Below are 12,978 nucleotides of genomic sequence, written 5' to 3' on the forward strand. Positions count from 1 at the left end.
AATAGGTGCCTGCCATGCAATGCATGGAGGCAGTGACTGACCTGCTTCGCAGGTCAGTCACTGCTCTCCCTATGCATTGCTTATGGCAGGCCCCAATAATAAAGAGATCCTTCTATTGGGTGTAGAACAATAGGTGCCTGCCATGCAATGCATGGAGGCAGTGACTGACCTGCTTCGCAGGTCAGTCACTGCTCTCCTTATGCATTGCTTATGGCAGGCCCCAATAATAAAGAGATCCTTCTATTGGGTGTAGAACAATAGGTGCCTGCCATGCAATGCATGGAGGCAGTGACTGACCTGCTTCGCAGGTCAGTCACTGCTCTCCTTATGCATTGCTAATGGCATGCCCCAATAATAAAGAGATCCTTCTATTGGGTGTAGAACAATAGGTGCCTGCCATGCAATGCATGGAGGCAGTGACTGACCTGCTTCGCAGGTCAGTCACTGCTCTCCTTATGCATTGCTTATGGCAGGCCCCAATAATGCAATTACCTTGTTGAATGAAGTCTCACCGTGGTTGACGCTCAGAGTCGATAGTGCCCAGCGAAAATTTCACACCATCACTTTTCTTAACATTACGCAGCTCTACTCGTTTATTTATTTACTGATGTCAATTGTAAAGTGGCTCCGTTTGAGCATGGATTACATCTTGAGTCAACCTTTTTTTATGAAACTTGGTGTGAAATATAAGAGCATCGATGTTTGTGATGTTTTTTAAGTGTTTTTTTGTTTGTTTGTTTTTTTCTTTCAAAAACAATTAGCAGTCAAATGGAATAAAATTTCTGTTGTTAGTATGAAATTTTAAACTATAGCCATCAATCGCAGAGTCTACCGTTAATAGCAGTCGACTAATAAAAGCGTAAAGTTTATTTTCATGTTTGTTGAATATTTGTTTATCCAATTAATGCAGCTGCCGTCATCATGCTACAATCATAATTGGACTGTCATCATTAACAGTTCCTCATGTGGGCCTGTTTGGAAAAATAATTGGTCGTCGTTGATTTGGAGTAAAAAAAAAAATATATATATATAAAATTTCTGTGCTACTGTCACTAGCATGAGTGGAGTTTGTCTATCACTAGTGGGATATTTACTCTAAATGTGTGCTTTGGTCAGATGACACTAAGACTGAGATTCTCTGCATTAATGACTCCAGGTGGATGTTTTGTGGAAAAAAAAAAAAAAAGGAATAAATGTGGAAGACTATCTCAAACTCACAAGTATGGTAGAGAATTTGCTGTGGGCATTTTCTTCTTCCTCTCTTGAACTTTGGCAGCATCCATGTCATTGAGCTATTTGAATTACTTTTCTGCTTAATTAAAAAAAAATAAAAATCTGGTTTGATTTGTTAGAAAATTGAATAATTGTCCTCCTTGGGCATTTCTGAAGGATAGTGATGGAAAGCAGACACAAACATACAAAAACCCTATTAAAAACCTACGAGGTGAACCAAAGAGAAGAGAGCTTAAGCAAGAACCCAGAACTCTGGACAGAATGTGCAAAAACGACTGGTCAAAAATCCTTCTGTAAGCTCCAAGACATGTGAAATGCCAGAAGGGGGTTGTAAAAAATATTGATCTTGTTACCTGTAATTTCTCAATCATGGATTTTTTTTTTGTCCTTTGTACTCAATATATGTAAAAGGTAGCCTTTTTCCAAATTTTGACTCATTGCGGATTATTCTACTAGAATAAAATATTCATTTGTAGTGTGCCTAATTTTATGTTAAACAAAACATTTAAAAAGTGAAAACGCTCTGCACTATTTACCGTGGCATCAGAGGAGACCACTCAAACAAACCTGCAGTATTCCTTCACACTTCACCCTCCTTTACCTCTGCTTTTATCCCTAAAAATTCCCAACCTCCCAGATTGATTCAGTGTCTGCTGGGATGTGATCCATCTCTATCATGTTCCATATTAACATATCTCTGTCAGTAGCCCTCCCCCCACCCCTCTCATTCTACCCTCTGCTGCACTTTCTCTTATGTTATTGAAGCCAGAAAGATCAGAGGGGCAGCCATATCCCCACACTCCATCAAGGGTGTGTGTGTGTGTGTGTGTGTGTTTGCGCGCGCGCGTGCGTGAGTGTGTGTGTGTTTGTTTCGCCGGCTGGCAGGAAGTTGAAGCCTTTGATGGTCACGCTCCTCAGATGTGTCGTTTCTGCAGACGGCAGCTCCGGTGACGTGCCGCGTCTCTGCTTGTTTGGCTTTTGCCGCTGAGGAAAAACACACACGAACACACACATGAAGTGAATGCACATCATTATTCCCTGCAGGTGAAATTTTTTTTTTTTTTTTTTACAAAGATGGACACTTCCAGCCACACAGTGCCACAGTGGATCCACCTTTCCACTTTTCTGTCACTGATAATCGCTTCTGGCGCCGGACTTTCTGTATATTTGTTGCGCTTGTCATGCAGTCGATGAGGTAGGTATATGTGTGTGTGTGTGTGTGTGTGTGTGTGTGTGTGTGTGTGTGTTTTCTCTGGCATGCCCTGAACTTGCTGCAGAGTGGCAGGGAGTCTCCACTTGCTTTGTTTTTACCCAACCAGCCGCTTCTCCTGCCGGTCATTCGGCCAAACGATCTGTCACTCCAGCCCTGCTCCTACCTTCCTCTCTCCTGGGATCAAACTGTGAACTTAGCACACTTCCCTCTGATAACTTCCTTAAAAAATCAGCAACAGCTGCAAGCGGAAAGTATTGTTCTAACTAGATATCAGCACTCAAATCTCCCACTGTGACACTAAACATTTCGGAATGGGCGCAGGTTTCTGTTTGGGGATGAAGCAGAGAGGGGAACAAAAAAAGTCAGGAGTTATATTAATAAATTTTATATTTTACTTTAATTTTACTTTACCAATCAATCAGGTTCAATTTTATAGCACATTTCAGCAAAAGTACATTCATAAAAGATAGTATACAGTCAACAATTGATTGAAATGGTAGCGAACATTGCATCTATCCATCTGTCCATCCATTCTTCCTGATTTCATAAAGTCAAACTCCTGTGAAAATATCTGCTAAACAGTGTAGGGTTTTTCATTTTATAGTTTAAAACCATCTGCAAAGATTGGCAAACTCTGGAAATCTGAATAAGTGAAACACTGAAATTCTGACGAGGGTAATGGATGGGAATGCAGAAAAGAAGAAGGTTGGATATTGTAGAATGTGAGAAGATGATAGGAGGGACCAAATAATTGGGAAGGAGAGGAGAAGAGAGTCAGGAATAGTGTGCGCAGCTAAGTGCGGCGCAAAAAAAAAATAAAATAAATGGGGCAGGCGTTCTGAAAACACCGAGGAGTCCAGATCAGGAATAAAAAAGGAAAAGGGAAAAAAAAAAAAAAAAACTGGGAGCAGAAGCAGGCGGCGGAGGAGGAGGAGGAGGAGGGGGAAAAGAGGGAGGAGGGATTGTGCTTGTGCGGATCCTATGAAGTGATTGCAGCCTGTGAGCCCAGAGAGCACGGCTCCGCATGTTCAAGCTGGCATTTCTGATTTACTGATTCTTTTTTTTTTTTTTTTTTTTTTATCTTCGGAAAGATTTTTTTTTTCTCTCCCTCTGAAACAAACCAAACCAAGAGGATGCATAGTGATTGTTTGCCGCGCAGCTGACAGCAAAGGACGCAGCACAGAGACTTTCCAGCTAGCGTCCTCCCCTGACCGCGTTTTTTTTTTCTTCTTCTTCTTCTTCTTCGGGAGATTATAAAGGACAAAAGCTTTTCCTTCTTTTCTCCTGCAGCCGATCAGCAGCACCATCTTCCTGGCGTTTGTGCGTGTGTGTGGACAGAGACGCAGCGGAGGGGTGAACGGTGCTTCTTTTTTTCTCCCAGCCATGAAAGGCACGGACTAAAAGATGATGCAGCCGGGGGGCTTAGTGTGAACTCGCAGTGCAGAAGCCCCTTCCCTTCACTGACGAGGCCAGAGCGAGAAGAGTGACTCTGCGAGAGGAGGGAGGCAGGGAGGGGAGGGGGGGTTAAGGCATTGCAGGAGGAGGAGGAGGAGGGGATACCCTTCTTGGATTTTTTTTTTTCATAGAGGGTCTTCCTTTTTGATTTTTCTGTTTACAAACTTTTTTTTTTTTTTACCTCCAACTTTTCAACCACCGACTTCTGTTTTTGTTGCGATGCTCGGGCTCTGAGCCTTTAAGAATGTGGAGGCAACATTTTCCAGGCAAGCAGCATGTTTCCTGTTTTCTTTTCTGGATGTCTAATAAAGTCTGGCATGTCGGGGGAGATGGGAGGGGAAGTGGGTGGTGGGGTGTGTGAGTGTCACGAATAAGAGGAGGTCTGACGTGTGTGTGCGGGTCGCTGTGGTCAGTAACGTGGCCGTCTGCACCTGGCTTGTTTTGGTTTTCGACCTGCGACACTTCGGGGTCTCAATGGAAGAATTAAAAACAAAAAAAACAAAAAAAAGACGGGGGTAGGGGGTGCGGGTCTCCAGCCCGGTTGTGCCATGTGGGTACCGGCTCGTCAGTGCCCCACAGAGGGCACCGCTTTAAACATGCGTGTGCTCATTTTCTTGGCAGGGGGACGTACTGGTGTGGCGAGCCGCCAGCTGGGGACAGGGGTGGGGCACTGGCAGCGCCAGGACAAGTGGCCTTTGTGCGCTACTTTTGGGAAAGTGAAAGAAGTGAAGGGCACAGAGGGGGCTGTCAACAAAGGGTGCTTACACCCTCCCTTCTTCACCCCCTCCTTCTTTTCAGCCACTGTGTAAATTCACCACACACTCTGGCGGAGTGCCATTGGAAATGGAAGGAAGCTCCATAGAGGAAAACAAAGTGCTGTTTGACTTAATGGCACATCTGTGCATTATACCACAGTCAAGCTGCTGGCTCATTGCCAAGGTTCTAAACTGGTTTCCATCCATTAATTACTGACTCCATACAAGTGCATTCCCACTGTATCGGTGTGTTCCTGTAGGCATCGCTTTGCATTTGCAGCTTGTCTTTAATGCATGTTGCAAACTGTGGAACACTGGTGTGTTTAAAGCTGTCTGCTTGGCTTTTCTGTAAAGTCAGTCAAGCTCATTTCAGATATAGCTTGCCACCTATGCAGTAACTTGTACTGTAATGTCATTAGGTTTTGTTTTTGTTTTTTCACTTCTCCAAAGGTTTAATTTAGTCAAAATGAAATCTACTGCCCTCCCAAAAAACAAGCTTCCTTCGCACATGCTTCTGGTGACATCACATAAGGCAGAAGTCTAAAAATGAGCAATCTGACATTAATCTCATTTAGTCTGCTTAAAATAATTGCTCTATGTTAGAAACTAAAACTGAAACCTAATATAGCACATGAAAACTTAACATCTTTATCTTTGTCAATAAAGGTATTTCAATATGTGAAAAAGGATTTCTTTCAACTCCTGTGAATTGTTTTGTAACATAATGATATTTTTGTTAAAAATATTAATATGCATTAGTACTTTAAAAAAAGTAGAAATGATCTGGTGCTTCTGAATTAGAAATTAACAAGCTTTAACCCATTTCACACAAGAAGCTGTGTTCAGAGGCTGTCCTTCTGCTCATTCAAAGTTGGAATATTTGCCTGATTTTGAAGATGCATTTCAAAATCCTTACCATCTAATCTGAGCAGTGAATGTGTTACAACGTATGCAAGTATTTACAAATTCAAGAGCTAGACATGATGCAGTGACCGAATAAGAAAGGTGAATACATTTCTGAATGAACATAATAAACAGGAAATGATTTTTTTTTTTTTTTTAGTGATAGAGGTGAAGAAAATAAAATGCCAGTGGTGACTTCGGTTTTCATTTTGCTCTAAAGTGACTCAAAGTCATGTAATGCAGATTTTGTTTTGATGAACATAAATTCAAGGAAACTGTGAACAGCTTGGAATAAACCATTAAAAAGCCCACGGTGGGTAAATATTCCCAGTTGTTAAATCAAACGCTCCCTTTCACTGGAGAACATGCCCACCTCTGAACTGCCAACTGTGTGGCTTTTTTTTTTTTTTTTTACTGTTTAACACCGCACGGTGGCCGTGTTAAACAAAAGTAGGCAAACTTTGAAGCCGGCATCGACTACTTTTACTGTCGAGAAACATTACAGAGAACCTGTATACATGTGTGCAGCGTTACCGTGACAACCAGTGATTTGTAGACATCTCTTCAGAGGGGACATCTCTTGTCATTTGCTCTGACGGTTGTGGTGGGGTTCTGTTTGTTTACATGCTTCTGTTTAAGTTCGTCATTCAGAAGTGTTCATTGCATCAGAGTCTATTTTGAAACCTGTTAAAACCTGCATGCTTGCTTGCTATAGAGTTCACTAAAGCCAGCTGATCGGCCTGATATGTGCGCCTCTTGTGATGTCATTGACCCGAATACACACAAAGCAGAATGACCCGTTTCCTTTCTTTGACACACTCACTACAAAAAGTTGCACTTTCTAAAATGCATCAGTGATAATCCGTCATTGTTGCCCAGCTGGGATTTTAAAAATGAGTCTCATATTTGTTTCCTCAAAGTTTTGGTTGTATTTATGAGATGTGTGTTTATCAGGTCTACTTGTGGACCTCATATTTGAGCCAAGCTTGTTTAACTTTTGAGCAAACTGCTTGGAAAATGTACTTGTATCACTTACAGTTTGCCTGTTATTTTGCCGGTGACCCAGAATTGTAGGGCACAAAACAAGACGGCTGTAATTCAGTTGTCTGTGTCACAATTTAATGAGAATAAAAAGTTATTTCAGCTGAGTTTGGCTCTGGGCTGTAATTTATTCTAGATTTTATGCCGCTGCGGCTTTAATCAAGACTTAAACACGTTTGCTTAGGGGAAGTTTTACAAGCGAGGAGAGTGGCAGTTTTTTGATCTGGCCAGTAACCCAGGGTGGTATTAAAATGGGATGACGAACAAGCACCATAAAGAACATAATTTGCTATGTCGTGCCGAGAACACATTTGCTATTGCTTTCATTTCGGTCAATAGGGACGTGACGGTTCCTTAGAAGTGGTATGTTTGCTGTTGATTAGGCCACGTTTATGTTGGGTGAGGTGAAGTCATTCTGTGGTGTCTTCTTTAGCAATGATCTAAAGGGAAATATGAAAAATAGATCTTCCCAAATTGGAGCTGTTTCTGTAGATCTTTGTGTCGTGGTAGCAGCCATGAAGAGGGGAAATAAAAGTGGCTCCGTTGAGCAGCAGAAGTAAGAGCTGGCCCAGGGCAGCGTCCATGCAAGGCGATGTTCACATCCCAGCCTCTTGTTGTTTGACTCACTGCCTGATGGCGACCGTGTTTCGGGGGGTTAAACTGCCGGCCACTAGCAAACTGCCGCTAGTACCGACACTAGCAAACAGCAGCGTGGGGTTGCTTGGTAACAGCAGATGATAATGATGATGATAATGAGAGCGTGGTGGAGTGGAGTGGAGTGGCTTGTCTGGTCCCCCATTTCTACCTTCCTCTTGCCCTGCTCTTCTCTTCTGTCCCGTCTTTTTCCCCATTTTCTTTTCTTCACTTATGACCACATCATATTTCCCATTAGCCACCCCTCACGTCTTTGCTGGTCCCTTTCCCCCCTCGATCCCCCCCATCCGAGGCAACCTAACACCAGCAGCAGAGGCCAGCGGTAGGAAGAGACTCCCCGTTCCCTACCACCACCTAATGGAAACTCTGGTCTCATCTCCCAGCGCTGCTCCGCTGTATCCTGCTGCCAGACTCTCTTACTAAGTGTTGCTGGCTGAAAATCCGAGGCCTCCAGCCTCCATTCCTCTACTGGGGTGATTAGAATCAAAACCCTTAAGATGTGAGGCTCTGTAGATCTTAAAACTCCTTGTATTCTAACTAAAAAGATGTTTTGCTTTCTTCGGTTTTTTTTTTTGTTTTTTTTTTTTGGAACAACCCTAGTTTTCCGAAATAAATATGATTCTGACCTAATTCTTGTCTTTGTTAGGTTCTTTAATTAATTAGGAAAGGGGTTTTCATTTTAAGACCACCTGGGACCGCATGCGTTGTTGCCGGGATTTGAAAAAAATAAAAAACATTCGATATCATTTTTTTAATATGGCCTGCTTTTACCATGTTAAGGCTAGTAATCAGCCTACTACAAGTTTTATGGTATATGAAAGCGTTAAATAGTTGCAGTTTCATTGTGGTGCGCATAAAGTTTAAAGTTCTTTTATTAGAAAGGCGCCATTCAGAGTTTTAAGGCTGATTTCTGATGTCTCACAATAAAGATTTTGATCATTTCAGATTTTCTCTTCCCAACTAATTAAAGATTTAAAAATACTTCACATACTATTGTTGTCTATCCTTCCCAACCAGTCAATTATTATTAACAACAAGCAAAATCTCTGTACAACAGAGACAAAATTATTTCCACGCTTACTTTCTAAACTCTCGTAGCGATTGCTGCAGTTAGCATTGTCAGGATTTCCTCAGGTCTTGCTGTCTTGTTTCTTACGTTTGCAGCAAAACATGCACAGCGAATCGCTGGCAGCGACAATTTGTGAAACCAAAGAGCGCCATTCATCACTATCTCTGTTTTAAAAACCACAGTTGGGAAGTCTCATAGGTCGTGTCTGTGAAGCAGCTGGCTGCAGGAGTGAGTCAGTAGATGTCAGCTTTCTGTTTTTCGCACTCCAGAAAGAACATAACTCCAAACAGTGAATATTCTGCTCAGTAAGAACTTAAAAGCTGCTTCTGAATCTAGTAATTTGTTGGATGTTTTTGCTTAAGACACTGTGTAAACTGAAACGGCAAAATAAGTAACAGACGACGTTACGGTGGCTATAAAGATTGTGTTGTGGCGCAAATGAATTTGAGTAAACAGCGCGATCGTTTTACTTCAACCCGAGAATCTCATAACGTAAAATATGTTTTATTTTTATGTCTTTATTTTTGTAATTAAACAAGCAGACATCTCTCCAATCCCTGGTTTTTGTTGATTTGCTTTTGACTTGTTGTAGTGCTTAAAGGTAATTAATTTTGAAGAGGGGAAAATCATTTTCAGGACTAATCACCAGTGAGAAAAATCATTAACCGCAGCTCTGGATCTGACAGACTATATCATTACACAGACCCAGCAGGGGTTGTGTATTTGTGTCGGAGTGTGCTGCACGTTTCTTTTGGCAGGTAAATGCACAGCGGCATCTGCCTCCCTTAGTGAAAATTAACTCATACGCAGCGGAATCATTAGAAACAAAAAATAAATAAATAAATAAAATCCACACACGCGTTTAGCAGCCTGGCAACAGTTTAGCAACAAGCAGAGGAAGCGAGAAGACAGAGGAATGAAAGGAAGCGAGGGGAATTAATTAACGGAGGAGGGATATTAAGAGCACTCTCTCATGCCCCCTAACACTCCACCGTGCTCCAGCCCTCAGTGATTAGCACATTTGTTGACATTTGATGCACCATGTCTAAGTGCATCTCCCTCTCTCATCTCCGCACGATTCACAGCTCGGTTTATATCTTTGGTTGGTTGCCATGAGGGGGGCAAGCGGCAACGCCTGTTGAAAAACAACAACAATAACAAAAAAAAAAAAAAAAACATGGCTGACCTGCTGGAAGCTACTCTTTGGATGTTGCTCTGTAACGTCGCCACACCGCTGCTAAAGCAGAGAGCTAACCGAGAAGGAGTTAACCAGCCCAGGAGTTAAATTTCGGTCTGTATTAAATATGAGCAAATCCGGAGGTGACAGTAAATCTGATGAGATCTGGTGATTGCCTAAAGGGTAGAAAATGGAGGATTCTACCTGGATAATTGGTTCTCCCTGAGCAGCTCCTCCTATGTGAAGCTTTGGCAGAATGTGATGCGTTTCTCTAGGTCTAAGCATCAAGGAGGTTAATTATCTTTAAAAATACACTACGGATAAAAGTAATGTGTAGTTATGTGCGATGGACAGTAAACGCTTCAGTTAAGATTTAATGGTTGACACATTGACATCTGCATTAGAGCGTTACAGTTTTTATCCTTGGACGGAATTACATTTCCTGCAGATTGCTTAGTCTTATTGCATTGATGATTGCATTTTTTTTTTCTTTGATCTATTAAAGAGTCTTTGTATAATAAGTTGGTCACTTGCAAATCTATTCATCTCATATTTTGTCACCTGACAGCTAAAATCTTAAATATATTTGGATGGTATTTTATGAGATAGGCAATAAAAAAGTTATGCATAAGCCATCAGTGTGAAGTAGACAGAAGATGATACTTGGTCTTCAAAGTTTTTTTTTTTTTTTTTCCTTTTTTGAAGCAAAGTTATCTTGTGTATATGAACCATTTCGATGTAATATTTTGAATAATTTTTTTATTCATCATGTTTTTTGCAACAAACTTTTCCAGGATTACCCTGGACCAGCTCCCATATTACTGCTAAAGAGCTTGATGCTGCCACCACTTCATGTCGCAGTTCAATGACATGAGTCTCCCACCTGAGGATTTATGCAGCTCTTCCAGAAGTTAATGATTGACCAACGAGTCAGTTTAGGTGGACGGCCATGTCTTGGTTGGCTTGCAGATTGGCTTGTGATGTTCTATAACTGAGCTCTAGTTTAAACTTACCTACAAAATTATCCCTGACCTACCTGCTGTGTTCTTTGGTCTCCACGATGAATCTTGCTCCCTTATGTTTTCCAAGATATTTCGGAGGCCTCTGCCAAAGAGCTGGATTTATACTGATACTAAATTACACACACGTGTTATAACACATTATGTGTTTTATTGCAAGTTCTGAATGCGTTTGGTTGCGCAGGAGTTTATCTAATGTCATCCTATGGGATATAGAATGTGTGGGATATATATATATATATATATATATATATATATATATATATATATATATTTTATTTTCAGCTCTTTCACCTAAAACCCCAAACTTCACTTAATTGCTCAACTTGAACATTTATTTTCCCTCTTTGGGAATTTCTGAATATTTTGTGTAATTTTCACGTTTATTCTAATCCAGTTCAGACGATTCGCCGCTAGATATTTTTGACCTGAGCATAATTAATCACACAGCCATCACTCTAAATCTATTTCCCCCCACTTTAATAAGAAGGTGCTTAAAATTCCCACAAGAAACAACATCTAAATGGACGAAATTCTATCCTACATAATTACAGACTATTTCCAACGCACAAACCGCAGGCATGCTGTCAAAGCTGCACGGCGCAGAGGGAAAGGTGCTGATAAGGGTGTCATGAATGGATCACTTATCAGAAGCGCATGCGGCGGCATTGTGAGGCTGACAGACCCAGTGATTCTGGTTGAGGCTGGTTTGATATACACGCTGTCAGTTTACCACGAGGGGAGTGTTGCCTGTCACCTCCGTGCTTCCCCAGCCTGAATACATCATCTCCTCTCCATCAAAATCAGCAGAGTGAAAATCAGCCTGTCACATGGAGGACACACACACACACACACACATCCGCGCTGCGCCGCGTGCGCCGCGTGCGCCTTAGCTTCTGGAACGGAGAAGGAGGAGAAAATGATGGGAAAAGAGGAGGAGGAGTGACAGTCGAGGTGAGGGAATGACGGAAAGGGGAAGGTTGGAGATCACCGAAAGACGGCTGAGGAATGATAGCCAAGGTCGGTAGGAAATTTTATGTGAGAAGAGAGATAAATGACTCGAACACGCAGCGGGCAAACAAATACGGGGAGACAGACTTCGGCAGAGAAAGAAGAGCTGTCAGAAGATGCTTATCGCACAAGGATTCCCAGGAATAAAGCGCGATACAGCAAGACGATGCTGTGAGATGTAGCCGAGGAAAGAGTCTGCAGCGGGGAGATTTAAAGAGTAAGAGACTGAGAGGTTAGCTAGAGACACAGAGAAACTCAGTGGATGATTCACAGAGTTCAGCCAATCTAACTTGTGCCTGAGGGTTTGATGGGGCCTGCCAACATCTTTTCTCCCCTCCTGCTTCATCCACTGCTTCTCTCACCTACACACCCACTCCTGTCTAAAACTGTTACATACAAGCACCGCTTCGATTATAGCACTTGTGGCTTATTTCTGAAAGGCAGAGCTCCGCAGTTGATGCTTTTTTTCCTTCTTCTTCTCTCTTTTTTAAATGTTCACGTTACATGAAATCGGTGTGATGTGAATGGGTTTGTCGAGCTGGTGGAGGAAGTTTGCTTAGCTCACTGCTCTGATTTTTACACACACACACACACACACACACAAAAAAGTCCAGTGGTGATCAGAGCAAAGACAAGGTTGTTTTTGAGGAGATGCAAACTAAAACTTTCACCTCGCTCTCTCCGCTGTGTCTCAGTTTGCTGAAAGAACTAAGAAATGTCTTGCACAAACCCTTCAGCAATCAATGATTTCTGCTGAAAATACTGGGGGAAAATCCCCCCAAACAAACTCAGAGAGGGCTGCTGGAAAGTGTTGCAAAGAGTTTCAGCTGCCAAAACAGTGTTTGGTGGCTTCAGCTCATTTTTATTTACATAGTGGCGACTTCACTGCAAATGTCAAGTCACACGGTCTGAAAAAAATACGCACATGTGAATAGTTTGCCGTCCATCCATCTGCATTGGTTAGTAAATTGTCCGTCCATTTATATAAAAATATGGAATACAATACAGATATGTTTTTATTGTCCCTTAGTCGGAAAATAAAGCACCAAAACAACAAGTGAGAGACTCTACTGTAAAGGAAACCTACAAAAGGGTAATCAATGTTATTTTACTTTAATCACAAAATATTGTTTTCTTATCATATTGCCCCATGCTGGTCGTTATATAATATAAACATGTTGTGTTTGACCTCGCTAATCAGTGAATATTTTTAGACTTAAAGGCTTAGTTAATTTGTCTGATCCAGGTTCGTAATTGCAGATGTAATGGATTCTGTATTTGCAGTCCGCTTTCTGCCATCTGCCTCTATTAATGTTAAATGAGCTGTCACAAATCAGAGGCAACAGACAGTCGCTATGCCATCACCTGTCCGCGGCCGAGCGGGGGGGGGGGGGGGGCCTCACTAGCAGGGGTGTGGGTGTTTTTGGGGGGGCACCGCGCCTCGCCAC

The 12,978-nt window shown here is 42.0% G+C and overlaps 1 protein-coding gene across 5 annotated transcripts in view; it reads left to right on the forward strand.

Moving 5' to 3' along the window:
• ctbp2a (C-terminal binding protein 2a) overlaps window positions 1-12,978 on the forward strand; it is a 114,608-nt gene that overhangs the window by 46,085 nt on the left and 55,545 nt on the right. Inside the window, exon 1 of one of the 5 annotated variants that reach the window (XM_015045072.1) lies at window positions 4,047-4,167. The exons of the other annotated variants lie outside the window; for them this stretch is intronic. Coding sequence (XP_014900558.1) covers window positions 4,146-4,167 — 22 coding nt within the window. The 5' untranslated portion in view covers window positions 4,047-4,145. Of the gene's footprint in view, window positions 1-4,046; window positions 4,168-12,978 lie in introns of those variants that run through there. 5 annotated transcript variants of the gene reach the window in all.

This window comes from Poecilia latipinna, unplaced genomic scaffold, assembly GCF_001443285.1.
Source record: "Poecilia latipinna isolate Pla-1442-1.1 unplaced genomic scaffold, P_latipinna-1.0 Scaffold706, whole genome shotgun sequence".
Classification (NCBI taxonomy): Eukaryota; Metazoa; Chordata; class Actinopteri; order Cyprinodontiformes; family Poeciliidae; genus Poecilia; species Poecilia latipinna.